Genomic DNA, 27,944 nt, shown 5'->3' on the forward strand with positions numbered 1-27,944 from the left:
TAAAGTATTTTCAAAATAAAGTTGTAAACAGACAAAGTTCTAGATTTTTAAATATTTTTCTACATTTATATGTATTTTTATGTATTTTATAAATTTATGTTATAGATTTAAAATATTGGATGATGCTCTCACTAAAAGGTTTTTTTTAAGTTTTTTTTTTTTTTTCCTGGTACAAAAACTAAGGAGGAGGAGTAGGCACTGACCTATTTCCTATAACAGGACCCCCTCCACATGAGGCACTGGCAAAAGAGTGGGTGGAGGAAGGCTTTGCAGGGTTCTGCTTATTTCACCATTGACATGATCTGAGGACTCACGAATAAGGCAGAGATGAAACAAAAGATTGGGAGAAAGCAGCGGTTCACTGGAGTCTAGGTCCAGCCCATCACTCCTGCCACTTGATTGCACGCAGGGACCCAGACCAGACTACGACGTAAGGGGAATTTTTTTTTTTTAATTTATTGGGGTGACAATTGTTAGTAAAGTTACATAGATTTCAGGTGTACAATTCTGTGTTACATCATCTATAAATCCCATTGTGTGTTCACCACCCAGAGTCATTTCTCTTGGTTGGATCCTGAATTTCTCTAACGAGAGAAAAAAAAGAAGCCATAAAACTGAACTCTGCACATTAGATAACAGTACTGTATTAAATATTAAGTATCTGAGTGGATTGTTATATTGTGGTTAAGAGAATGTCCTTGTTAAGAGCCAGATGCTGGAATATTTAAGGGTGAAACGCCACTATGTCTACAAGTAACGCACTGGCAAATTGTGTAAGGATTAAAATTCTTTACCTGGTTAAAGAATTTTGTATCAACATCTAGTCAACACTGTCCACAGACTGGACAGAACAAGCAGTTTTCCTCTGTGTAGCTGAGGAGAAGCAGGCAGCCAGACTCACAGTCCTGGGTGGCATGTGGAGCCCTGAGAACTTTAAGGTGGCTGCAGCACGATGGGAGCGAAGGATGAGGCTATGATTCCACCTTTGCTAGAGGGGGCTCACACACAGACACACGCACACACACGCATGCACACGCTACATACTTCAGGTACTCACACGAAGGAAGGCGGCAGGACGAGGCTGCCCTGGAGCCCCCAACGGCACGCACTAGAGCGGTGCAAGCTGACCGATGCACTTTACGGCAGTCACGTGACGGCACGAAGGCAAGGCCACGTTTCCGCCCCCAAAGGCACACAAACGACAGCGGCACTTGCTGTTTGGCGCACTTTACGGCAGTCATGCGAAGGCGCGAGGCCGTGGGCAAACGCTGCGTCCCGATAGGCTGCGGCTCCGGGTCTCCACGCCCCCTCATTGTGAGCTGGCTGTTCACTGTGAGCTGACTGAACCGTTGGCACTCGCGCGGTTCAGTGATCAGGGCGGCGATGTCAGCACTATGGCGGAAGGCAAGGGACTACATGAAGACCAAGGAGTTCCGGGATTATATAACCAGCACACACTTTTGGGGTCCTGTGGCCAACTGGGGCCTACCACTAGCCGCCGTTAATGATATGAAGGCGTCGCCGGAGGTCATCAGCGGCCGCATGACTACAGCGCTCATCTTATACTCGATGGCCTTCATGCGCTTCGCTTATCGCGTACAGCCTCGAAACTTGCTTCTGATGGTGTGCCATGGCACCAACGTGGTGGTGCAGAGTGTGCAGGCGACCCGCTACCTAACCTACTACTATGGTGGCGGCGCTGCCCAGGCTACTGCTGCTGCCACCAACGCTGCCACCGTCACTACCGGTGCCGCCACCGTTGCCACCGATGCCGCCACCACCACCACCACCACCACCACTGACACCTGCACTACAGTCCGCGACTTTGAGGCTGTCTGCTCCAACTAGGTAGCCACCAGCCCCAATCCTCCGTCCTCAAAACGAATTTCTTCATGACTGGGAGGGTCATCGAATTTTTGCAGCTTGCAAGCACTGAACTATTGTTCTTCCTAAAGAAGAGACCAATGAAACATTTGGTTTTGACTCTAAAACAGTGCAAATCTAATGTAAACCTGCAGTTTGGTTAATAAATAGAATGTAGCACTGAACTGAAACCGAGTGCTGGCCTCTTTCTTGACCTGGAAATAAATGTTTTGTAGAAGCTGAGGGTACATTGGTTGGTCTTCCTGTTCATGGGACATGCAACTCAAGGGTTAGTTTTACATAGAGGAAGGCTGTTTGAAGAAAGACACTTCAAATTATCTAGCTCATTGTTTGTTTTTTCTTAAAAGCTCTCTTGGGAACAGGTTTTGGGTGTCTTAGGCCAAATAAAGATGCTTAGCACACATGCCTTTTAAAACTTGGTAGAGCCACAAATCTCTTTACACCAAAAAAAAGTACAGGGGCTATTTCTACTGATGGAAATACTTGTGAGTTTAAATGAACTCAGTGAAATCTAGTTTAGACTTTTAAGGAGTACTTATTTAGATAACCTAGAATCTCTTGGTGACCAAGAACAATGATAGAATCTTCCATGGAAACAGGATAAACAACTCTGAGGTCAGCTGCTGTCAACCCTGGACACTAGATAAATAGAAAATAAAAACGACAAAATCATAATCCTTTCCTCTTTTCCTCACACCTAAAAATGAGGGGAATGACAGTTTGTCAAATTGGTTAACCTATCGACCTGTGTTGAATAGTAGCAAAGGTTGGGTGAGGGTTAGTAGTCAACAGTATTAGCCCAGAGTACCCGCTAGGAATTTCATAAGTGCTGTGGAGTTTTCTTAAACCAGGGAGCAGGGGAGGAGGGAAAACAGAAGGGTGGGGCTGTGGATGTGAGGCCATTCTGCAGCAGAGACTACCCTGTAGGCTTTAATGGAAAATCTCCCCCTGCCTCTGGAGGATACAGGAAGTTCCAAAGTAGTCTACTGGGGAATCCCAATGTATACGTTTAAGACTGTTTAAACCCTGCTTTTGTTAAAGATTTAAAATGTGAACAAATTGAAAAACAACCATCTGAAAGGTTCTGAAATTATCAGGCCTTGGATAAAACAGGCACATTAGTGGAATTCTGGAAGATTCCCCTTTATCTTCTGTGGCATCGAAGCAGAAGTCCTCTTTGTAGGCAGTTTCTGCATTTTACATTCTACATACAGGGTAAAAAAACAAACTGGAAAACTATAGTGTATTAGTTATCTATTGCTGTGTGACCAATCGCCCCAAAACTTAGCTTAAAACGACTGATACTTATTATCACAATTTCTGAGGGTTAGGAATTAGAGTGGCTTTGCTGGGTGCTGCTGGCTCAGGGTCTCTCAGCTGTTCACTGGTGCTTGCAGTCTCTGAAGACTTGCCTGGGGCTAGAGAATCCAGTTCCAAACTGTTTGAAGGAAGCTCAAGTTCCTTGTCATGTGGTCCATTAGGGCTGTTCACAATACGCTCCCCTCCCACCCTCAGCAGGTGTTCCAAGAGAGCAAAAGCCCAAGATGGAAGCCATAGTCTTTTATAGCTTAATATGGAAAGTGACATACCATCACTTCAGTTGTGTTCTATTGGTCACATGAACCAACCCTGTAGAAGATCAGTGCACTGTAGGAGATCAATAAAAGGGTAGAATACCAGGAAGCAGATATCATTGGGGGCCATTTTGTAGGCTGGCTAACCATGCATGGTTCTGAAATAAAAATTCTCATGCCTTTCTGAAACTCAGTAGAAAGTAATAAAGCACGTAAGTTCACTGCCACCTTCCCAAAAAGATGTCACAAAATGCTCAATTTGCAGTTTTGTGGTCATTACTAACATGCATATATTATATATAGAACATAGGTTTGAAAAGCAGGAAAGAAGTCTGTTAGTGGCAGCTCCTAATATTTTAGATAATTCAGACTATAATGCAGTAACAAAAAGCTGTTCTTAAAGTTCTGAAATGAATCATAACCTTATATCAAGATTTTTATTAAAACTTTGAAGAATTTTCCCCTTTACCATGAGTAGAAATTAATATATGTTTAGATTTGTCTTACAAAATGTATTTTGCAATTTGAGTATTATATTTCAAAAAAAGACCACTGTCTGTTGAAGACATTTCAGAACAGGTAGGTTTCTAATTAACCTGTTAAGGGGAAAGGAGGTACTCTCTGCTGATAATTTCCTGTCACTCAACATTTATAATTTATCCAAAAGATGACAACACCTCTACTCTAATGCAATGCTCTACTTACAGGATCTAATTCATAGTATGCCCACCCAACTATTAAGAGAGAGAAACTTTTGTTGCCTAGGATATTCGTGCTTAAAGCCACATAAGTGATTAATACTTTAATAAAAACGAATCTTTCAAATCATTAACAATCATTTCATAATCTCCCCACACTCTCAAACAATCCTTTCTGGCCGTTGTAATTTAACTTAAACTGTCTACAGGTCTCTACCACTACTTTATGAAGACAGTAACATTTTCTGAATTGGCAGAGTTATTTTTCCAAAAGTTTTCATTACTGACACACTTTTTTTATTTCCCAGAATTTGTGTTTTATGCTGAGTTTAATAAGTAATGACTTCCTCCTTAGGTCCTCTGGGCTCCCTGGCAAAGCACAAGCTAAAATCCAAAGAACTGCCTTATCTTTGCAACCACAGTGCTAAAACCATTTTTCTCCTCTAATTCTTTCAAAACTATGAACCACGTATTGTGTCTCAGGGAGAGAGGCCGAGAGCAAATCACGTCGCTGGATGAAAACAAGGCACTCCAAGATGAAACAAAGCCTCCTGCGGAAAGGAAACAACTCCCCAGGCTGCTTCTGACTGGGACAACTCACAAATGCCCCAGGAGGTGGACTGACCTCCAGAAAAATGGAGGCTATGACATAGTCCAGGAAATGTGACACAAACTCTGGCATCTTGAATTTATATTGTTCATGTCTCTTTTGAAATTAAAAATTTTAAATAAAAAATTTCAAAATACACAAGTGCACGTTTGTTGTAAAAACTTCATATGGGAGTATACGAAATATAATAGAACAGCCAAATTTCTTCTAACCACTCCCCTCAACCCCAATTCCTTTCACAGGTAACACAGCAAAAAATCTTGGGAAAAACACACAACTTTCCAGACCTGTTATTTGAAAATACAAATAATTTTACAGCATGCTATGCATTGTTAAACATTCTGCTTTTCTATGTAATATGTCTTAGAGATTATTCCACATTACTGCAATGCAGCATTTCCTCATTCTCTTTACCAGTTGCATAATACTCTGTAATTTATTTAACCAGTACTCTCTTGATGGCTGGCTGCCAATGCTGCCGAGAATACCCTTTTGTGCACACCCTGTGCTCATATGCACAGATCTGGAGAAGAGAGGCCCACAGGTTGATGTCCCTGTACATGCCACATTTGCTTTTAAGCTGTCTCTGTAAATGCTTCCTTTCTTTGTTTCAATTTCAATGTAATTAAATGCTGCCATCATAATGTTTTCTGAACAATATCTTTAATTTATCAGAGCAGACATTAAATCCAGGAAGATGAAAGCTCATAGACCATCATCCATACCTTAAAAATCCTCACAGTGCCTGACACGTGGTTGACACTTGATAAATGTTTGTTGAATAAAGGAAAAGCTAACTAGATACTAGAACTATGAAATGAAAGGGTTCATAACCCTAAGTTTCTAAGGTTGGAAATCAGGTCTTAAATTGGTTAGTGAATCAAATTTAATTTGATGCCAAGTGTTGTATATCTAAAAGCTAGGAAATACTAAGTTTCTTTGGGGGGAGTTACAAGATGAATGAAAATTCTTATTTTACTATTGAAGTTGTCCGAAGGCATTGACTATAAAACGAAGAGAGAAAGAAAATTTATGATTAAAAATCACACAGTAATGGGAACAATTAAAGCAGGAAGTTACAGGCACATCTGCATTCATCCAGGTTTTACAAAATGACATTAAACGCCTTTTAATGTAAAAAATATACTGAAGATAACCTCACCCTTGGCCCATTCACTGCAGATCACATCCTTGATAGGCAGCTGAGGAAGCAAATCGAATAGAATGAAAAACCTTTCAGTTTTCTTTTAGGGATTTTAAGTTTCCCTTTCCTTAAGTCTCCTTTCCTCTAGTTTCTTAGCTCCCTAGTTCCTGGTCTTAATCACCTTTCAAATCAGCTTTTTAATATTAAACAGAAGACTGTTCCTAGCCTGAATCATAGGAAGTCCCCTACCCCATGCTCAAGGCCATTCCAGGCCCAGCTCCTGGGTGAACACCGCCACCTGAATGACCGGATTAACCAGAGAAGACCACAGGCTCCACGAAGCTGAACAGAATTTCTATCCCACAGCCACCTTGCATTGATGGCTTTGGGTTCTGCTTCTTGGGCCAACACTTTTAACTGTTTAACCAAAATCTATTTTTCCTTATTTATGGGCCTTGGGGATACAGTGATACCAATACTCCAGCAAGATTACCTCCAACCAAAGAAGCCAACACGGCCTTCCAAGCAGATCTCGGTCTTCCAGGCGGGTCTTGAGACCCCCTTCCTCTCATCTGAGATAAGACAGGGCAAGAGTTCCGTGAATTCCCCAATAGGTAAGGATAGCTCTACGCCCCTGTCCAGCAGGAAGCAGATACAGAAGAAAAGACCCCCTGTCCCTCAACTTCCCATAGAGATTTTATGGGGATCCTGTCTCTCAGGGGAAAACGAGGCAGGCAATTAGAGATAGGCATCGGGTCTCTGCATTCCTGCACAACCCACAGAATGCGACCACCCAAAGACCTCCCCTCTCCGCCCAAAACTTCCCCTTCTCACTATAATTATCTACCTCTATGAGGAAACAAATGGGTACAAAATACCCAACTAGATTAAACCGGCCACTCACACCTGCACAGTAAAGGCCACAACAACCTTCATTTCACCTGGGCCTCATTGTACCATCATTATAATATCATGCATATGCCTGGAAATTCATTAATGTCAGTATAACAGACTGAATTCTGGGAAGGAACATGCGCAGTTTGAAAAGATGAGGTAGTGGCCTCTTGTCAATCACAGGTGTCAATCAAGTGGTCCCACTCCCGGAAAGGAACAGCCCATTCTAGAGAAAAAAGGGATGAAAACTCCAAGTCCTCGCCAGTCAGCATCTCTCCTGAGCTTTGCCTTTGCTAGGGGCCTGCTCCAAACCCTTTGGAGTGTAGTTTTTCTTTTAATAATGAGCCCTTGAGCCATTCTCTACTGCTCGGGTCCTTTCCTATTTCTTTGGAGTGTACTATCTCTTCTAATAATCTACTCTTTCACCACTTTATTTCCGTGTCTTGTTCAATTCTTTGCTCAAGATGCCAAGAACCTGGACATCGCGCTGAGAAGGGCCCACTCTCTGGTAACAGCTTCACTTGGGCAAGTCGTTCAGGCAGCGTCCTCCAGGCAGCGGGGAACGTGGCAATTCTGTCCCTGAAGGTCCAGAGGCCACTTGGCAATTCTGTCCCTGAAGGTCCAATTCTGTCCCCAAAGGTCCAGTTAAATACCACTGCATACCATGTGACAGTGGTTTCACAGTTCAGGAAATAAACAGGACAAAGTCAGAAATGGATGACGACTTTTTGGGTAAAAGGAATAGGAGTATGAATGAATTTGTGAATCTGTTGAGAGAAAATATCTTTGAATTTCTGTAAGAATGTTGAAATTTCATTCTTAAATCGCCTCATGAAGGACCAGGCTTAGTTAACAGTATAACTAATATTTACATATATATGAATATTCTAAGCTATCAGTTGAACTTCAGTCAACAAATATTCATTGAGCACACATGGTCCAGGCCCTGTGCTTGGCACTTGGGAGCTAACAAACAGAAAAGGCTGTGACTGCCACTGGAGTTTACTTTTCCTAAGTGCCACGAAAAAGCCAGCAACCATGGAGCTTTCCCCAAGACCCGTTTGTGATGTTGGTCTGGGCCCTCCACCCCTTTTTGGTGATCAAGTCACTGTGCTTCAGCCCCTCAGTGACGAGCCTGGGCCTCCTCCTTGTCCTACTGCCTGGGCCCCCTCCAGAAATAGTAGTAATAGTTGTCCTAATTGGAAACGGCTAGAAAATACCCTTTCAGGCAATTTTTTTTTCTTCCCTTCTTTCAAAAAGGGATTTATATCGCCACTTTTACATCACAGCTTGCCCCTTGGATGTTGTGGCTGCTCGCTAGCTAGCGGGTCGTGAAAACATTCACGAGTCAGTTAGAAATACGGAAGGAAGATTTATTAAAGTAAGAGGAAGGTCGGCAGGGCAGAGTGTGCTGGAAACTACTGCGTTGAGTGTTTGGTCTCAAGTTTTATATTTTCTGACCAGGATGTAAATAGCTTAGGCGGGCAGTCGAATTTTCTATTGAGTTCGGCTTTGTCCGTCGCGGTGGCGGAAGGTGCAGTTAAGCTGTTTATCACAACCTTTGCATACGTTATGTAGATTTAAGTTGGAGCCCAGAGCGGATCCCATACATATGCAAAACCTCTCCCAAGTCACAGGGCCAGCACTGGGCCGAAGTAAATAGAAACATTAAAACTGGTCTGCATAGTAAATGTATAGGAAGCAGAATAAAGAAAAGAAAGCTTTCAAAAAGTCCCAAGCTAAATTACACTTGTTAATTCAAATTATACCAGAGATCCGAATCTCAAGATAGAAGATTTAGTGCCATCATTACAATCCTGTCTTAACATTGGGCATGTTCATGAATGAGACTTTCAGGAAAATGGGGGCGGGCGGGCAGGAATGTCTGCCAGTGGGCAGAGAACTCTGCATAACCCTTCACACAGGGCTGGCCCAACATAGCCTTGACTATGTCAAGCAGCTAAACTTTAGGACCAGAAAAGAATCTCAACATTTTAAATAGCAACAAAACAAAACAAACTGATGCCATGCTAAGTCCGCCTGCCACTTGAGAAAGTTAAAAAATCGACAGACAAGGTTGGTGGAAAGAAAAGCAGGTTTATTCAGAATGCTGGCATCAGGGAGGATGGCAGACTCCTGTCCAAAGGCCATCTCCCCGTTCCTATGTAGGTACACAAGAAAAAGAACACAGGAAAGGGGGAGTCGGTCAGGCAGGTTCGAGAACTGACATCGCTTCCTGGGGTCTGGTCTGTTTTAAGATAATGTTATCTCTGGACTCCAGACTCTCACATGCAGCCACCGTGGCCTGAGGCTTTATGTGTATTCCAGTGTCTGGGCACCTGAGGATTAAGAAATTGCCCTTTCCAGGTTAGAATTTTGTTAATTAAATGGATTAACGAGGTATGGGTAGTCTTGAGAAAGGGAACAAAACAGAGTTCTTTAGTTAATCAGTGAAGGGAAAAACAAAGGAAACAGCTGAATATCACTGCAAACTAGCTAGGTTTAATTACAGGTGGCTAGACAACGAGCTATGTGGTGAGTCAAATAGCAAACTAGCTAAATCTAACTGTGTTATTGATTTACCGAATTTCACCTTTACAAAACCAAAATAAAACACACACACATAAAACCCCTGGGTGATAGCAAAGTTTGGCACAAGAGTACCTAACATTTTTTGGTCAGTATAGGTCACATAGCACCAAGCTTCTGAATATAGATATAGATATAGATATAGATATAGATATAGATAGATATAGATAGATATAGATAGATATAGATATATAAAATTCCCAAAGAGTCAAAAGAAACTCCAGGAAAAGACAACAAAAATTCCTTTTTGGTTGGATAGAGTACTCTGTAAGTTTTTCCTTTTGTACAGAAAAGGATGGCTAAGATGGCAGCCACGCTGACTTTCATGGAACATGCCTGATTTTTGTCAAAGGGCAACCTAAAAGAAAATATTTAATTTTATTTGAGGAAAACAAGGGTAAAATACTGAAGACAGTTATTTTAACAAGTTTTTCTCATGGAAATTAACAAGTTGCTATTAATGCCACAGCTAAGAGCTAGGCATCATCAGCATCACTTTGGGGCTGACATGCTTTTTGATTATGTTATAAAGTTGATGCACTTAAGACTAGACCAATGACTTCAGGTATATTTGGTTAAACAAAGCTGACAGGGAGTTTATGTTGAATTACTTCACAGATGTGAGAACCATCGATCAGAAAGAGCACAAAGCCTAGTGTCTTTTCTCTCAAATAATAAGGACATAGGAAAACTTCAGATGAGACTAGGTTGTGTGTTCAGTGTGACCTTACATAAGAGAACAGACATCAAAGAAATGAGGCTATTCTGTCCTTATTTAACATCAAATACTGAAATTCACCTCAGGCCTTCCCTTCAGGTGTCTGTGCCTCCGGTTCCTTTGACTCCAGTTTTTGATGCTGCAGATGGAGGCTGTCTAGCTTCTGCATATCTTCTGTAAGACCAGTTCTAAGATCCTTGTTTTTTCTTAGAAATTCTTTTACCACTGCCAGTTGATTTGAGATCTGCAGGAAGAAACCATACGATGTACAGTTCAGATCATTCTATAGCAGAGTTGTAATTCAGATGAAAACTTACTAGCTCCAAGACTGGCTCCTGCTCACGTGTCCACCAAGAGACAGAAACCCTGGCTACAGGCACCCGTCCACAAACACGTTAAGGTGTGAAAAACAAAACCAAACAAACCCTTTAAAACAAAGCATCCTTTACTCAAACAAAACAAGACCTAGGAGAGCTGGTTCTGGGCTGCACAAGGGGGTGTTTGCTCGCCTCCTCAAATTTTTTTGCTTTAAAACTTCCTGCATTTGTATGAAAGGGACACACACACACACACACACACACACAATCATCGACTTTCAATGGCGTTATATCCCAATAATCCCATCATAAGTTGAAAATATCCTAAGACAAAAATGCATTTAGTACACCTAACCTACAGAACATGATAGCTTAGCCTAGGCTACCTCAAACATGCTCAGAACACCTACATTAGCCTCCAGTTGGGCAAAATCATCTCGCTTCCACTGCCCAGCATCACCAGAGAGTATAGTACTGCGTATCGCTGGCCGGGAAAAGATCAAAATTAAAAGTATGGTTTTTACTGAATGCACTGTTTCACACCATCGTAAAGTCGAAAAATCGTAAGTTGGGGACCATCAGTATATGTATACACATATACACATACACACACATACATAAATATGTATGTATGTATATATCAAAATAAAATGAAACACTTTCATTTTGTACCTGTACATGTATTAAATATATATGTACATATACATTCATATGGATATGTATATTGTGTATGGTTATCCATATGGATGTACATGTATCTGTGTATATACAGAGGGTGCCAAAAAATGTACACATTTTAAGAAAGGAAAACTGTATTACAATTGTAATACTCAATATATACCGACAACAAAAGATGAATACAAGTCCCGTTTGACTTCTGCAATTACAAGAGGTGCTCAAAGTGGTTACCATCAGCATCTAGACACTTTTGATTACGGTGAACTACTGCTTGGGCAATGTGGACCAAAGTGTCCATTTGTATACATTTTTTTGGCACCCCTGGTATATTTAATAGTAATATATGTACAGGTAAAAACTTCAAAATGAGCACAAGGGTACAAGGTAAAAAGTGGGTCTTCTTCCAAACCCTGTCCTCAGTCACCTATCTCCTCCGCTCACAGGTGACCACAATGAAATTTCTTGTGTTTCTTCCAGAGATATTCTATGCATTTCCATGTGAGCATAGGTATATACTATATACACATTCTAAAAAATACAAATGGCAGCATACTAGACACTGATCTTCAACTGATCTTTTCTACATCAGATTATAAAGAGTGGCCTCCTTATATTTTTTAATGGCTGAACAATATTTCAGTTATGGATGTTTCACATTTTAACATATTATTTCAAACCTTCTGTTGAGACCAATAATGCTACAGTAACTAACCTGGTACATGTGTTATTTTGTATAAGTGACAAGTCTATTTGTAGGATCTGTATCTAGAAGTGAAATGCAGTTTTAATTCTGATAGCTTTCTGTTTTAATTTATTAACAGATTTTGCCAAAACTGCCATCTATAGAGGTTGTACCAATTTAAACTCCCACTAGTAACGTACTTCCTGATATTTAAACTAGTAAAAGGACTCTCAGAATTGTACCATGGAAATGTTTTGTTTTCACTGGATTTATCCCAGGATACCCTCACTGGTCACTGTGCTTATTACAAAGATGAGAGTTACTCATTTTTGGGTGTGGTGAATTTTTTCAAATGGAAAATCCCCAACTCCAAACTAAGTCAAGATGATCTAAATCTAATGAAGAAAAGTGACGGAGTACCCTACCCCTAGCTGAGAGGTGGTTCTTAAACGTTAAGACTGATTCTGAGGCAGTAGGTCTAGGGTGAAACTAAGCAAGCACTCAGGTGATTGTGATGTCAGCGAATGAAACAGCCAGATGCTGGATGATGGCTGCCAGGAATGGAAGGGAGTAGGGAAGACTGGCTGCGGCTTGTGGCCATGATGAATAGGGAGCAGGAGGGCCAGGCAGGTCTTCAGATAGGTTAGTAAGTAGATGGGGACGTGCCCTTCAGCGGGAGCTATTTATTACACGGCTGGAAACAAGGCTACAGCGCCCCGAAAGACACCTGGGCTTTAAATAATAAATCTGGAAACCATAAACACGTGAAATGAAGGTTACACCAATGACATTATTCATAGCGTACATTAGTAACCGTGGATACTGTACCGTTAGTGCTTATTGTCTGTGCCTGGTGCCCCAGATGCACCCCAGGCTCCTTCCTGCACTTCCCATCAGATGCCCGTGACCTGATATACCACACATATGACCCAAGATGAAGTGGGGTTCTCTCTTTCCCTGTTTGGAGACCTTCTCATTCAATGACTTGGGAGCTGTGATCCTTTGTGCTATCACCTCCTGACCCTCTCTGCCCTTGAAATTTGCTTAAGAGGGGCAATTATTTTAGCTTGGTTGTGGGGCGGAAGAGAAGGGAGAAAACGTCAAAACAAGTTTTTTTCAATGATTAAGAATGGGGAAGGCTTATGCATGTTTATATGTAAAGGGGGAAGAGAAAATAGAGCTGGAAAAAGTGAAAAAAACTATGGAACTTAGTCAGACAGGCTTAGATAGTGAAGACCTGCTTTGTCATTTAACTAGCTGTGTGACTTTGGGCAAGACACTTGACCTCTCTGAGCTTATTTCCATGTGTGCAAATAAAGGATGATGATACCAACCCCACCTAGGATTCTTGTGAGGATTGGAAATAACCTACTAAAAGCATTGAGCATTGTGTCTGGTACATTCCTTCCTACATTTATTTCACAAATGTTTAGCGAGAGTCAGTCTACCATGTGCCAGGCATGGTTACAGGGAAAAGATGCTTAGTACCTCACTCTTCCAGCCACTTATGCCAAAACTTTTGGGCTTGTCTTTGACACCCCTTTCTCTCACATGCCACGTCTTCCCATCTGCGCACCACCTCTACACTGGTCTAGACCATCATTTCTCTTACCTGGTAACCGCAGCAGCCTCCTAACCTGTCTCCCTGCTTTTAACTGCTCCCCCACCCCTCCCTGGCTTCCTCAACATAGCAGCTGATGTGCTCCATTTGTCATTCTGCTGCTGGGAACTCTGCCCCAGCTCCCATCTCAGGAGCAAGAGCCTAGGTCCTTCCACTGGCTCACAAGGCCCAACATGACCTGCCTCTTTCACCTTCACTCTCTCACCTCCTCACCCACTATTCTTTCTGTGGGGGCAGAGCCCCAGAAAGTAGTTTACAGGCTCTCGGCCTCACGTGGAGGGGTGCTGGCTCGGGTAGTAGATGGCCATCAGCTGTGGCTGATTGGCCGTCAGCTGTAGCCATTGAGCCATTAGCCACTAATATAACTGCTGCGGCTACGAAGGAGAGCCGAGGAGAGTGGAGGAGAGTGAAAGAGAGTCGTCGGTGGGTTGCAGACAAAACGGACAGCAGGTCGCACGTCCAGTGAACCCAGCCTCCAGTGAGACCGTAGTGGTATGACTCCCCTACCTATGGCTCCGTGGGTGTTCCTTTTTGGCCTCACCATATCCTGTGTTCTTGTATGGGGAGCGGGAGCAGAGACCCCACAGGGTCTCCCGCATGACACTTTCCCTTACCCCACTCTAGCCACCCCGGCTCTCCTTTTTGCTGTTCCCTCTGCCTGAATGCTCTTGCTGCAGGTATACACATGGCTAATCCTTACCTCCTCCCAGCTGTGGCTAAGTCTCCCCTTCTAAATGAGGCCACACTGAGCACCCTATTGAAACCTGATACTCGTCCCCACTCTGCCGTTCCTGATCCCCCATACTCCGCTCCACACAATACTTCTTCTAAAGCACCACATCATTTACTTATTACGTTGACTGTTTACTATCTGTCTCTCCCAACAGGGATCTTTGTTTTGCTCACTGAGGCACACCAAGTTTCTAGAACTGTGCCTGGAACATAGTAGACACTTTCTCAGTAAATATTTCTGGAATATAACAAATAAAGTGTCATTCTGATCCTTTCTCTGATTGCCTCGAGTACATTCTATCACTGCCCCTTCTCTCCAAGCTTCCCCATGGATCTCTGTGAAGGTGGTTCCCTCACCAGGTTTACAAAATCAGTAATGATTTCCAAGAATGTCCAAATTCTTTACAGGTTTTTTTTAGCCACTTAGTGCACTCAACATTCTTTAGCTGAATTTTTAAAAAACATTTATTTATTTATTTTATTATTATTATTATTTTTAAAGAGGGCGCAGCTCACAGTGGCCCATGTGGGGATCAAACCGGCAACCTTGCTGTCATTAGCACCATGCTCTAACCAACTGAACTAATCGGCCACCCTCTTTAGCTGAATTTTTAAATTCCCAGGTCCTAATAGACCATGGAGGGCCGGCAGGAACAAGTGAAGGGCTCCTGGGTCGTAGCTAAATTCTGTATCAGGGCTCTTGAGAGACACACTCGACATGTGTCCCGAGGGGCCTGAACAGCTGTTGCTCCCACGTGGCTCTGAAGCAGAACGCATTTTATAATCACAGTTATACACGCATAGTGTATTTTCATGGGAGCCCCTTTTTATGTTAGATATCGTTAAGGTATTTACAATGATGAATAAGACTATTAAATCTTCTGTTTTCTAAATCTAAAAGAATGGAGATGATGAGCTCTCTCTGCTCTGTGCTCCTTGGTACTCCCATGCTCTGTGATGTGTTTTTGGGACCCGTCACACTAAATGACCACCATTAACCATTTTTTTCTCAACTTGGCTTCCCAACCATACTCCTACTGTTTTTCTTTAACTTTTGTTTATTTATGTGTGCTTTTCCAGGACCCATCAGCTCCAAGTCAAGTAATTGTTTCAATCTAGTGGAGGGCGCAGCTCCCAGTGGCCCATGCTGGGATCGAACTGGCAATCTTGTTGTTAAGAGCACCGTGCTCTAACCAACTGAGCTATCTGACCGACCGATACTCCTATGTTTTAACGAACACCAGAAACAGGTCTTGTTAAACATTCACAAAAAAAGTCCTGTGGTTATAATCACTGTATTTCTTGATTCCTAGATGCATGTTTTATCATCTCAAATGAGAATGCATCTTACCATTGATAATCTTACAATAAATTGGCAGCATTTTTTTTCTTTCTTAGAAGTGACTGAATGGTGTGTCTTATAATTGATGGCATTTTAGAGTCACTAAAATTTGGTTTATTGAATCCTCTAACTTTGGGGACTAAACCTAAAGAGTATGGATAACCATGTCTGGCACTCAACTTTCAAACAAGGTCAAGTTCCACACATCATAGAAAGCCAGCCTCCAACTTCTTAGAGATAATACACCAATCAATCCAAACTTACATTTTGATCAATTGAAATAGCAAGAGAAATGCCATAGTCTACTGAACAGAAAACATGCAAAACAAGAACTGATCAACTCTATCTAGAGATTTGGGGACCCACAGGACAAGCCAATTAACACCAATTTCCTCTCTGTAAAACAGAGATAACGAGGGTTTGAAATTTACAGCTGCCAGCTCCTTGGTGCTACAAGACGCAGTGTGGCATGTGGAAAGGCACAGGGCAAGCGTGGGGAGACCCCTGGCCAGCTCTCACACCCCAGCTGTATGGCCTGGCATCTGACAGTGCCTGCTCCGTGGGGTTGTTGCCTTGTGTGTAAAGCAGGGGATGTAAGATGATTACTACGTTCCTTTCCAGCTCACAGCTCACAGACTCCTGGCTTGAGTGTGTTGCTGCTGATGCATTTTGCTCTTTGTTACACAAACAGGAAAGAACTGCAGCTCCCTCAAGAGAGAAGGGGGAACTACTGATGACTCAGGGACCGTGAGCCCGATGCTCTGGTTATCTTCTGTTGTTCAACTCTGCTTCTAAAAGCAACAGCAGATCGCTTCTCGGCCTTTTGGTTAAGATCAAGTGTAAAAGCAGCAGCAGAAAGAGAATTGGGGCTGGCTCTAATAGCATTTTAAAATAAAGCAAGATGAAACACATGGATTTAGGAAACAGCCTTATTCATCATTTTAAATACCTATGGTGTGCCAGGGTATGCACACCCCAAAACCGGAGGTACCCAGTCCCTGTGCTAAAGGGGCTCACCAAACTGAATGAAGCGTCTCGGTCAAGGTCAGAACAGTTAACAGAGGCATACGGACCAATAAGGAGCATGGCTTAATGAATGAAGTACACACTTTATATTACATAAACACCCTCTTTGTGTTTAACGAGGTAACCAACAACACTACTTTCCTCAGACAAGGTGGAATAGAGAGGTAAAATGATTTGTCTAAGGTCTCCTGGTGATCTAGAACTCTAATCCAGCAGGTGCTGGAATATTTCGGAAACTTACTAGAGTACAATTTTACTGTTTCTTTTTTTTTTTTTTAATACCTTGCATGTAACAAAGGGGATTCTTTTCTCCTGTACTTCCGATCAGGATTTAAAACCATCATTAGCAATGTCCTAAGCTAGAAACCTTGTTGATCCTTTAACCCCCGCCCCTTCTCCACCTCCTTCCAGTCCCATGCCATGCTCCTAGTAATCTAATCGGTCATTAAGAGCCATCAGTTCTGCCCAGGCAATGCCTCCTGAATCTGGCTCCTTCACACTTCTAGTTTCTGTCCTCTTTCTCTCACCCTCACGACTGCAAGAGCCTCCTGGTTGGTCTCCAACCTCCAATTGCCATAAGAGTTAACTTTCTAAAAGCTGTATCTGCTCTATTTCATTTACTCTTTCTTGCTTAAAAACATCTCTTGGCTCTCTACCGCTTTCTGGGAATAAGGTCCAAACCCCTTGGAAAACCTTTCAAAATATGGCTTCAATCTACCTGACCACCTCACATCTGACCATATCTCCTCTGCCCGCCTTGCCACTGCCCAGGCCCAAGCTATTCTTTCATGCCTTGGCAGGTGCTGTCCCTTCTGCCGAGAACACACTTCTTCTCTTGCCAATTTGCCAAACCAATTTGATTCAGTTACTCCCAGCTCAACAGCACCTTCTCAGGAAAGCCTGTTTTTGTAACCACCAACCCCCGCCCCTGACTTGCAGAGAATCTCCAGAACATTTGTTTAGAATTCTGTGATAGCCCTTACCGTGTTGTTCTACTCTGCAGCACATATTAGGCACTCAAATGTCTGCTGATTAAGTGAAAATATTTGTCTAAAGGTAATACTAATTTGTGCTGAAAGAATATTCATTTCTGGAAATTATTTGACTTATAAATCAGAACCGTAACTGGCAGTATGTTAAAACGAGCTCCTCTTCCTCCCTGGCACCTTTCTTTGTTTTGCTCTCTCACTCAGGACACAATACATTGTTTTTTTTTTACCTCTTCAGGCAACACCTCTTGTTCTTTTGCTTGAAGATACATCTCTTGAAGTTTTTCCTTTAGTAATTCCATTTCTATTTCATTTACTTGGCTCACACTCAGGTGAACGCCTGCTTCATATTCACACCCATCTCGCTCATCCTCCTCGGGGATGTGAACAGCCCAGTCCGATGTCAACAGCTGTTGGATTTCCAAACAAATATACGAACTGATTGAATGGAAGAGACATTCCACTGGATTAGTCAAAGAATGTATAATTAAACAGCATTGACTGGATCCACTTTAATAGCATTCTGTGACCACAGAAAACCTTCTCAGCTCAGCACAATTCTAGATTTCCCATCGACGTGTTTTCCCCCATTTACATTAGAAAATTTCCTTTAAACCTAATAAACCTCAAATTCTATATGAAGTATGGTGGTAGCTTTTTTTCCTTAGTTTTTTATGCCAGAACTGTTCAATTTAATTTTTACCTGTTCTATTGTGGAGTACACTGCCACAATCTCTGGGATACTCCTGAATTCATTCAGAAAATTTTGGATCTTCCTCTGGAAATCTCGAAGCCATACAGAAGATACCTTCATCTCTGAAGAGTGCATGATCTCATTACGGCACTTAATCACCTACAGGAAGACCAAAAAAAGGATAAAAGGGGGGCAGCTGGATGACTCAGCTGGTTAGAGCGTGAGCTCTGAACAATAGGGTTGCCGGTTCGATCCCCACATGGGCCAGTGAGCTGCGTCCTCCACAATTAGATTGAACAACTACTTGACTTGAAGCTGATGGGCCCTGGAAAAACACACTGTTCCCCAATATTACCCCTCCCCCAAAAAAGATAAAAGGCTTCAAACAGTGGGATAAACTGAGATTTTGCAATTCCAAAGAAAAGTTGCAGAAAGGCTCTGTTAATTACAAAAACCACACGTGTGGCCTGGCGGTGCTATCAAGGCTCTGGAGGATGTTCAACCTCCTGCCACATGAATAATAAATTCATCGGGTTAAGAAATACAAGCAAGCTGACAACTACCCTTAAACCATTGAAATCTTATAACTGGTTGAGTATCTCTTACAATTTCCCAAATCCCTTAACTAAAAATCAACCTGCCAAAGAGCAAGAGCTGAAGCGGACAATGCAAAAATCTTTTAAATATTGTTCGAGCTCCAGGAAGCTGGGCCAAGGGAGTTGATGTGGAAACCACGATGAAAAGAAAAACAACTTTTGCCTGTATTTAAGACGAATGGTGCTGCTTAATCATACATTAATTAATTCATGTAATGTCTTCCACATCTTCATTAAAAGATATCAAAGGGGTCAACTTTGTACTGTGATAGTTTTTGTTTCTGCTGATGTCACGGAGGATTCTTACTACCTTCAACTGCTGGCATGCTAGTAAAACACACATGCATTTTCTCTACATATTATAAATAATCCATTCAGATACATTCTCTTCAATGACGCTCAGAGTAATAAATGTGCCAGAGCTGTTCTCTGGTGAAACATAAAGTCTAAATCTCCCAGAGGAAATCTGATGAGCATAGCGCTCTATTTTCACCTTGTTTATCTACTACCTTGTTTCCCCGAAAATAAGACCGGGTCTTATATTGTTTGCTCCAAAAGACGCATTAGGGCTTATGTTCAGAGGATGTCATCCTGAAAAATCATGTTAGGGCTTATTTTCCGTTAGGTCTTATTTTTGGGGAAACACGGTAGTGTTGTATGTTCTTCGGTTCTATGTAACTAGGTCTTGCAACTGTTTAGCCAACGAGATTTAGAAGGGCAGGACTCAAATGCTGGCATACTATGGACAGAATAATGCATTTTTATTACAGATAATATATTTTTTATATATTACATATTTATATATATTACTATACATATATATTTTTTAATACAGAAAATTACTTTGCTTCTGTTTATGGCAGAACAGGGAAGAGAAATTTGAGGTTCACCTAGTTTAGTGGTGAATGGTCCAATAGCAAGTTGTCAGGAAGCGTCAATTAGGGAGACCGGAAGGGTCAGTCTGTTGACTGCATTCGCACAGGGGTCTTGGACATCACAGAAGGTGCATGGGATGTGAGCCCCCGTAGCCTCTGAGCGACACCAACTTTGAAGCAAAGTCTAACTTTCTTTGCACACCACCGTTTTGGTAAGAGACCATGTGCTACATCTGCACGCTGCTTTAGCATGACAGGGTGTTTCCCGGCTGGTCTTCACAGTACCGACGTGAATGACCCCGTGTATGGCTTGAATTCTGACAGCTCTTACCTCTGTGACTTTCTTTCGATCAACCACAAAGTGATCACAGGAGTTGATGAGGCTTAAAAGAGCAACCGCATCACATTCCTCGGGTCCTGTTTTGTCTGCCAGTCCTCGGGGCATGAAGGCCTGAAGGAGGGGGGGCACGAGGAGCACCTGAGTCTCCTCCAAACTGAGGAGCTACTGGGGTCAATGTTACTTGCCTATTTCCCAAGAGATGACTGCGATTCTCTTACTGAGGTTTCAAGTTAGGAGAGTCACGAATCCAAAATGCAAGTCAGGGAACGGTGTGACAGCTAAGCCTCGGCCAAGGGCAATAACTAAAGGGTTGCTCTATCTGTCCCTTTGCTCTCAGAGACACTTAGACACTTGACATAACTGGTTCTCTGTCCTTTCTTAATGGCATAGAAGCAGGAAGCATGGGTAGAAAGCGCCTTTTATCTTTTCCTTGCTGAAGTGTCACTGGCTGAGTTGTTAAAGATTTAAACTTTTAAAATAATAGTTACTCCAAAGTGGACACTAAAATGGCTTGAGAAAGTTCAGTGCGGTAGTATAAAGAATCAGGCTTTAGAGTGTGACAGGGCTGGGTTCAAATCTCAGCTCTGCCACTCGCCAGCTGTGTCACCTTGGGCAAGTTACTTATCCTCAGATCCCTCATCAGTAAATGGGGGTAACTGTCCTCATCTACCTCGAAGGATGTTGCGAAAATAAGTTAATGCAAAGCACTTGCTTAATGCCTGGCACATGCTAACAGGCCATAAATGTTGGCAATTATCGTGGCGATGGTGCAAGGTGAGTAGAATCTCCATAGGAGTTACAGATGGGATCCCAGGCTTTGAGGCACTAGATATATCAGAAGGGCCTCGTTCTAGCATGATCTTGCTGTTTGTAGGATTTTCTGGCACGGACTCCAAAAATGGTGTTATAGCAAGGCTTGGGCATATTTCTTTCCTGAAATATTTCCAAGTTAACACCTGAAGATAACAACTTTACCAAGCTAAGTTCAAGAGTACATTCCTGCCAAGGGACTAGAAAAAAACGACATGAAAAATTACTCGCAATGAGAACTCGAAATAAAGAGACCTGTTCCATTGAAAACACATTTCAGTAGGCAAGCAACCACGATACCTCTCCTAACAGTGCTGCTTACCACACAATGCCATTGCCCAGCATAGTGAGTGAATGAATGCTGATTGTAATTACCTGAGTACAAAGAGGGCGGGCATAACATTTATCTACATTTTGTAGAAATACCATTTCATTGGTATTTCTTTTTTGGAACAGCTTTCCAAAAAAGGCTTGCGGTAGGTGCCGACACACCGCAGCGAGTCAGGGCCATCTCCTGATGGTGGTGGAACCCTACATGTGGGCCTCACGTAACTGAGAATTTGACATACACTGAATGCCCCCTATCAAAAGGTCCCAGTAGCCAGTCCCAGCAGGTCTTAACAGCTACTGACTGACATGCCAGCCCTCTGTAAGAAGCCTACTATGGATGCTATAAAAGTTAACAAAGAAGTTAACTAACATATCACAGGCAAGGTAATTCAATGAAAAGGAAGAAAAGAAGAAATTTACCTTACTTCAGCTATTGCTGAGAGGAAAATCCAAAGTTAGAGGGGCCTTAATTGCCGCAACACCAGGCAGTTTTGCATTACAAGGTACGGTATGCCCTGTCTGGCATTTTCTTACCAATATAAAGGTGTCTCTTCCACATTAAAGTTTTATTCTAGTAATTATTCCCTTTAAGGGAGGCTCCGCTGCCTCCTCGCCACTGAAAGCTGTTTCTTAAAATTGTGCCGAATATCACCATATTCCATGTGGTAAACGCAAAGTGGGAAACACGTCATTGCCTCGTACTACCCTCTGCTGTCTGCATTTAGTAGGAGGTGAGGTTGGAGAAATAAACAGGGCGCCAGATCATGCTGGGCCTTACTATCTCTGGAAAAAAGTTTGGAGTTTCTTTTAAGGACATTAGGAAGCCACACAAGGGTTTTAGGCAAGGGAAGAAAAGGATCTAATTCCCATTTGAAGACTGCACATCTTGCTGTGTGGACAACCACCCAGAGCAGCAGAGGCAGGCAAGGTGGGAGGCTGCAGCTGGAAGGCAGGCAGGAGAGGACAAGAGTTGTAACACCGAGATGGAGAGGAGGAGGATTCCAGAGATATTTTGCAGGTACAAAGAAGGTAGTGAGAGTTTGGAAAGAGATGAAGCATGATTGTAGGCAGTTGGTGGTGGGGCACGGGAGCAGGTTTGGCGGGGGTGGGGGGCGCGCAGAGATGAAGAGTCCTGCTTGAGAAGTCATCACAAAGTGCCCAGGAGGTAATAAAGTGGAGGGGTCATGTAAGCAATGGGAGATGCGCGTCTGGTGCTCAGAGGAGAGGGCAGAGGTACAAATATGGGAGCCATGTGGTAGTATTTAACTCCATGGACCTGGGCAATATCACCAAAGAGGTGGACAGAAGAGTCATGAGAAAGGCCAACACTAGAAAGAGGCTGAGGAGAGGCCAGGGAGGTAGGAGGAAACCCAGGAGAGAATGATGTCACAAAGCCAGCAGTGTTTCAAGAAGAGAGGCCAGTAGTGCCAAATGCCTGAGAGGTAAGAAGGATGAGGCTAGAAAACTAAAGGTCACATGTGCCCCTGACAAGACAGCTGCAGTGGAGTGGCAAGGGTGGAAGCCAAGGTCGAGAGGGTTGAAGAGTCACTGGGAACCGAGGATAAGAGAATAGGCATAAAACCCTCCTTTTGAGAAGTTCTACTGGGTATGCATATAGGAGGCAGATAGAGAAATGAGGAGATAGCTGGAGGGAATAGATCAAGGGAAGTTTTTCTTTCTTTTTAAATATTCTTTTCCAAGTATTCATTCGTGTTTTTTTTTAAAACAGCTTTATTGAGATATAATTAACATACTATACAATTTGCCCATCTAAAGTGTACAGTTCTTTGTGACAATACGGACGGACCTTGAGGGCATTATGCTAAGTGAAATAAGTCACAGAAAGACAAATACCATATGATCTCACTTATATGTGGAATCTAAAGAACAAAACACTGAGCTCATAGATACACAGAACAGACTGATGGATGCCAGAGGCCGGGTGGCGAAATGGGTGAAGGGAGACAAAAGCTACAGACTTCCAGTTATAAAATAATTAAGTCCTGGGGATGTAATGTACAGCATGGTGACTATAGTTAATAATACTGTATTGCATATTTAAAAGTTGCTAAGAGAGTAAATCTTAAAAGTTCTCATCACAAGAAAAAAAATGGTAACGTGTGGTGATGGATGTTAACTAGACTTGTGAAAATTTTGCAATATATACAAATATTGAATCATTATGTTGTACTCCTGAACTAATATGTTAATTATACAATACAATTTTTTTAACTGTACAGTTCAGTGGTTTTTAGTATATTCACAGTTGTGCAACCATCACCAGTCAATTTTAGAACATTTTCATCACTCCAAAAAGAAGCCCTCTCCCCATTAGTTATCACCCCCCTCTCTGCCCCCGGCAACCACTAGTCTACTTTTTGTCTCTATGTATTTGCCTATTCTGGACATTTTATATAAAACGGAATCATGTAATATATGACTGGCTTCTTTCACTTAGCCAAGTTTTCAAGGTTCATCCACATTGTAGCATGTATCAGTACTTCACTCCTTTTTACCGCCAAATAATATTCCATTGTATGAATATGCTACATTTTGCTTCTCTGTTCATTGATTGATGGACATTTGTGTTGTTTCCACCTTTTGGCTACTGTGAATAGTGCACAGGTTTTTGTGTGGATGTTTGTTTTCATTTCATTGGATATATGCCTAGGAATAGAATTGCTAGGTCATCTAATAACTATAATCTTTTCTTTTTAAAAAAATTAAATAAACCAAGGCAATATTAAAGCTATTTGTACGGTGATGGGAATAAGCTGGGAGGGGAAAAGTGCCAACACACAAGTGGAGGGACAGGGTGATAAGGGGGGAGATGCCCTTCCTCCTTTGTAGCAGAAGGAAGAAGACAGTGCACGTGGAGGTAGGTTGGTAGGTCTGGTAAAGATGAGGAAGCATGTATCTGGGGGCATTCATCAACTCCAGGAAGCATGAGCAAGGTTAGCAGCTGGGATTGACGGTGGAGGTGATACAGGAGAGCTAGCATGTCCCTCGGTAGACAGGGAGGTCCCTGGTGGAATAAACAAAGACAGCCATATCCTAAAACTTCAGGTTTTAAAATCACTCCTCGCTCCAGGACAAAATGTAACAAGGCCTTGAGGTTAATCATAAAATTCCTTTTGGCCTGACAAACGGAGCAGATCTGATAGTAAGAGTGGGTTACTTTGCTAATTCCTTCAGGATGGGCGAGCAGAACAAACCTGGTAGACGAATTTCATTAGAAAGCGCCAGTTCCCATCTTCAAACAGTTCCCTTCTTCAAACAGCTCCCCTTCCCCAAGCAGGCAAGGGAAGATATAAAAGAGCTTTTGCCTCAGTCATTGGGCACCCCTATTCGGGAACCCCTCCCGCTAGGGAGCTCTGACCCTTTGCTTTCAATAAACTATCCTCTTTTTAAAACTCTTTGCCTCTCCTGGGTCCGTTCCCACGCTTCGGTCTCACGAGACATGATCCCGGCACTCACTCACTCACTCACTCCAAAGTCCCCTACATCATTTGGGGACTCACAGGAAAAATATTCCTACATCAGAGGAACATGAATGGGAGCTTGGTGAAGGAAAGGCAGCAACAGTCTTCTCCAGGAACAGGCGCCTATAGAGAGACGTGGTGCTGGGACTCATGATCCAGAACTGGAAGTGACAAGATTTCATTCTTTTTTCTTGTTGAGTAATACTCCATTGTGTGTCTGTGTGTATGTATGTATGTATATTTTTTGGCACCCTCTGTGTATGTAAACACACACACACACACACACACACACACACACACACACACACACACGAGGTTTGACAATTAAGTTCGCAAATTTGTTGCAACGATGTTGCTAACCTTTTTTGATGAATTTGTGCCAACTGGACAAACAATTAACTAAGTTTACTATTTGGAAGTGCTGAAAAGGCTGCATGAAAAAGTTACATAAAAAGGACCAGAACTTTTCACCAACAATTCATGGCTCTTGCATCACGACAATGCACCAGCTCACATGGCACTGTCTGTGAGGGAGTTTTTAGCCAGTAAACAAATAACAATACTGGAACACCCTCCCTACTCACCTGATCTGGCCCCCAATGACTTCTTTCTTTACCTGAAGATAAAGGAAATACTGAAAGGAAGACATTTTGATGACATTCAGGACATCAAGGGTAATACGATGACAGCTCTGATGGCCATTCCAGAAAAAGAGTTCCAAAATAGCTTTGAAGGGTGGACTAGGCGCTGGCGTTGGTGCATAGCTTCCCCAGGGGAGTACTTCGAAGGTGACCGTAGTGATATTCAGCAATGAGGTACGTAGCACTTTTTCTAGGATGAGTTCGCGAACTTAATTGTCCCACCTCATGTATGCATACAGAGGGTGCCAAAAAATGTATACACATTTTAAGAAAGGAAAAAACTGTAATAGTCAATATATACCAATAACAAAAGATGAATACAAGTCACATTTGACTTCTGTAATTACAAGAGGTGCTCAAAGTGGTTACCATCAGCATCCACACTTCTGATTACAGTGAACTACTGCTTGAACGTCAACCAAAGTGTCCACTTGTATACATTTCTTTGGCATCCTCTGTATACACACACACCTTCTTTATCCACTCATCTATTGATGGATACCTAGGTTGCTTCCATACCTTGGCTATTACTAATAATGTTGCAGTGGACATAGGGGTGCATATATCTTTTAGAATTATTATTTCTATGTTCTTCTTGCCATTTGCGACAACATGGACCCAGAGGGTATTATGCTAAGTGAAATAAGTCAGACAAAGAAAGACAAATACTGTATGGTTTATGGTTTCACTGACATGTGGAATCTAGAAAAACAAAACAAATGGATAAACAAAAAATAGAAACAGACCTATAGATATAGAGAAAAGCTGATGGTTGCCAAAGGGGAGGGTGGGATCTGGAGAAGGGATAAATAAACAAATAAATATGTTGCTTGTTAAAAAAAACAAAACACAAAAAACTAAAAGTGAAACCAGTCAGCTCCCTTGTGAGGAGATTCTTCCCCTGAGGAGAGGCAGATGATGTTGTCATCAGGGCTGGAGCTGGGCTAGGCAAGTTCAGAGAAAGGAGAAAACAGGAGGATGGGGTTGGAGAAATATGAACACAGGGTTAGGCTAGAAGGTCTGCAGGTGACAGCAATGAAAAGTGGCATAAACAGGTGGCCTGGGCTTCAAGAGGATTCTGAGAGTATGAAAGCTGCAACAGATACCAAACAGGTGAGTGACAGCCATGGTAGAGTTTTAAGTTTTTTTTTCTTTTCTAGGTAAAAGTACAAGTTGGCAATTCTATGCCGCTCTGAAAAAAATGGGGATGAGGGTGCATATGTGGTGGGTTTACTGGTCCACAAGAGCCAAAAAACTGGGGGACACAGATATAGCCCAACTCCCTCATTTTTGAAGTTAGGGAACAGAGGCTACCAATGTCACACCACAGCAGCTGAGCTGTGACTCGGATTTGTGCTTCCCAGGCACCAAGCCTGTGCCTGCTGCTTATGTCAGGAAGACTGACTGCAAAAGCTGCTTTGTGTGAGGCCACTTTGACTCCCCACCCCCAAACTGGCTTCCAGCAAACACAAAAAGGCAAAAAATTCCCCAATTGGCCCAGCTAGTAAATTACATTGCCAAAATCTGAAAACAGGCCTAATAGTATCCTCCCATCCCAGGCTCCCCAAAGTTTTATTCCTTAGATGGGCACTTAAAGTCCTTTACATTTTCGCCCTAACTTCTCTTATCTTACTTTGCCATCCTCATGGTACCCTAGAGCCAATATGAGCTACTCAGGGAGCTTACCCTCAAAAACGCCTGTCGGGTTTCTCTGTCTGCGCCTGTGCTCATAATACTCACTCGACATCTTGTCCCAGAATCTCTTATTGAAGTCTTTCCTATAGCTTTGCAAGCAAACCTACGTAGCAAACTCAAATGCCCTCCGGAAGCAGAGAGGTAGAAGCACTTCACTAAGCTGGGTTGGGTCCGATAATAACAGCCCTGAACCACCTAGACACTAGACCCTAGATCAAACACCCAATCCCTCTGGATCTGTTTATGAGGCCCCAGGCTCCAGGTGACTCCTACCTGGTGGGTCACCTCCTCCAACCCTATCGACCGCAGGTGCTTACCTTGGCCACCTCCCAAGCGTCCACGGGCCAGAGGCCCGGCCGGCAGTTTCCCCAGTGGATATCTCCATTTCTGTTGGTGTGATGTTTCAAAATCTCCCGTTTCCACTCTGAGCACACCTGACACTGAGGCTGAAACTATAGGGGGTAGCGGTGAGGAGGGGCCGGGAGGGAGGGGTTGGCGTCTGGGCATCTGAACTCCGGGCGTTGCAGTCGGCCCCGCACCAGGGAGGGCGCGGATACTGCGCTCGGGACGGGGATGGGGACCGGGGGCTGTGATCAAGGTACCGGGCCAGGTGCTCACCTGGCGGGCGCGCGGGATACACCGCGAGCCGGTGAGGCAGGTGACGCGGGGATCCAGGCCGCGGGAGGCGGCGAGCAGGCCACGGTGGAAGGCCAGCACTTCGCGGCCGACGAAGCCCTGCAGGCAGTCGCGCAGCAGCAGCAGGCAATGGCCCGCCTTAACCCAGTTCTTGTACTCGGCGCAGTTGAGGCGCGCAGCCAGCTCGGAAAGCACCATGTCCCGCGCCAGCCCCGCAAGCAACGGGGCAATGCGCAAGCGCGTAAATCTGGGCGGTCCCGGAAGCGGCGCGGCGCGGCCCCGCCCTGAGACGCTCCCAAGTCCTGGGCACCGGCTGCAGAGCCTGCCGCAGGGGGGACCTCGAACCC

The 27,944-nt window shown here is 43.1% G+C and overlaps 2 protein-coding genes across 5 annotated transcripts; one reads left to right on the forward strand and one right to left on the reverse strand.

Moving 5' to 3' along the window:
* Positions 1–1,259: 1,259 nt before the first annotated feature.
* C18HXorf38 (chromosome 18 CXorf38 homolog) lies at positions 1,260–27,842 on the reverse strand. Of its 4 annotated transcripts, none has more exons than XM_074323870.2 (7): positions 27,580–27,842; positions 27,279–27,413; positions 19,995–20,114; positions 18,202–18,351; positions 17,729–17,908; positions 10,193–10,355; positions 1,260–1,392 (listed from the first exon to the last, which is right to left on the reverse strand). In XM_074323870.2, exons 1-6 carry the CDS (start codon positions 27,793–27,795, stop codon positions 10,194–10,196), a joined length of 963 nt encoding a protein of 320 aa, XP_074179971.1. In that variant the 5' UTR covers positions 27,796–27,842; the 3' UTR covers positions 1,260–1,392; position 10,193. The 4 variants fall into 4 exon arrangements, with proteins under 4 accessions (XP_074179971.1, XP_019603409.1, XP_088651177.1 ...); XM_019747850.3 differs by lacking the exon at positions 1,260–1,392 and adding an exon at positions 8,886–9,143; XM_088795051.1 differs by lacking the exon at positions 1,260–1,392 and adding an exon at positions 8,886–9,751.
* MPC1L (mitochondrial pyruvate carrier 1 like) lies at positions 1,384–1,865 on the forward strand. The gene has a single exon (XM_074323871.2). The coding sequence runs from the start codon at positions 1,384–1,386 to the stop codon at positions 1,846–1,848; it is 465 nt and encodes a 154-aa protein (XP_074179972.2). The 3' UTR covers positions 1,849–1,865.
* Positions 27,843–27,944: the final 102 nt, after the last annotated feature.

This window comes from Rhinolophus sinicus, chromosome 18 (assembly GCF_057876585.1).
Source record: "Rhinolophus sinicus isolate RSI-liver-muscle chromosome 18, RSI-T2T, whole genome shotgun sequence".
Classification (NCBI taxonomy): Eukaryota; Metazoa; Chordata; class Mammalia; order Chiroptera; family Rhinolophidae; genus Rhinolophus; species Rhinolophus sinicus.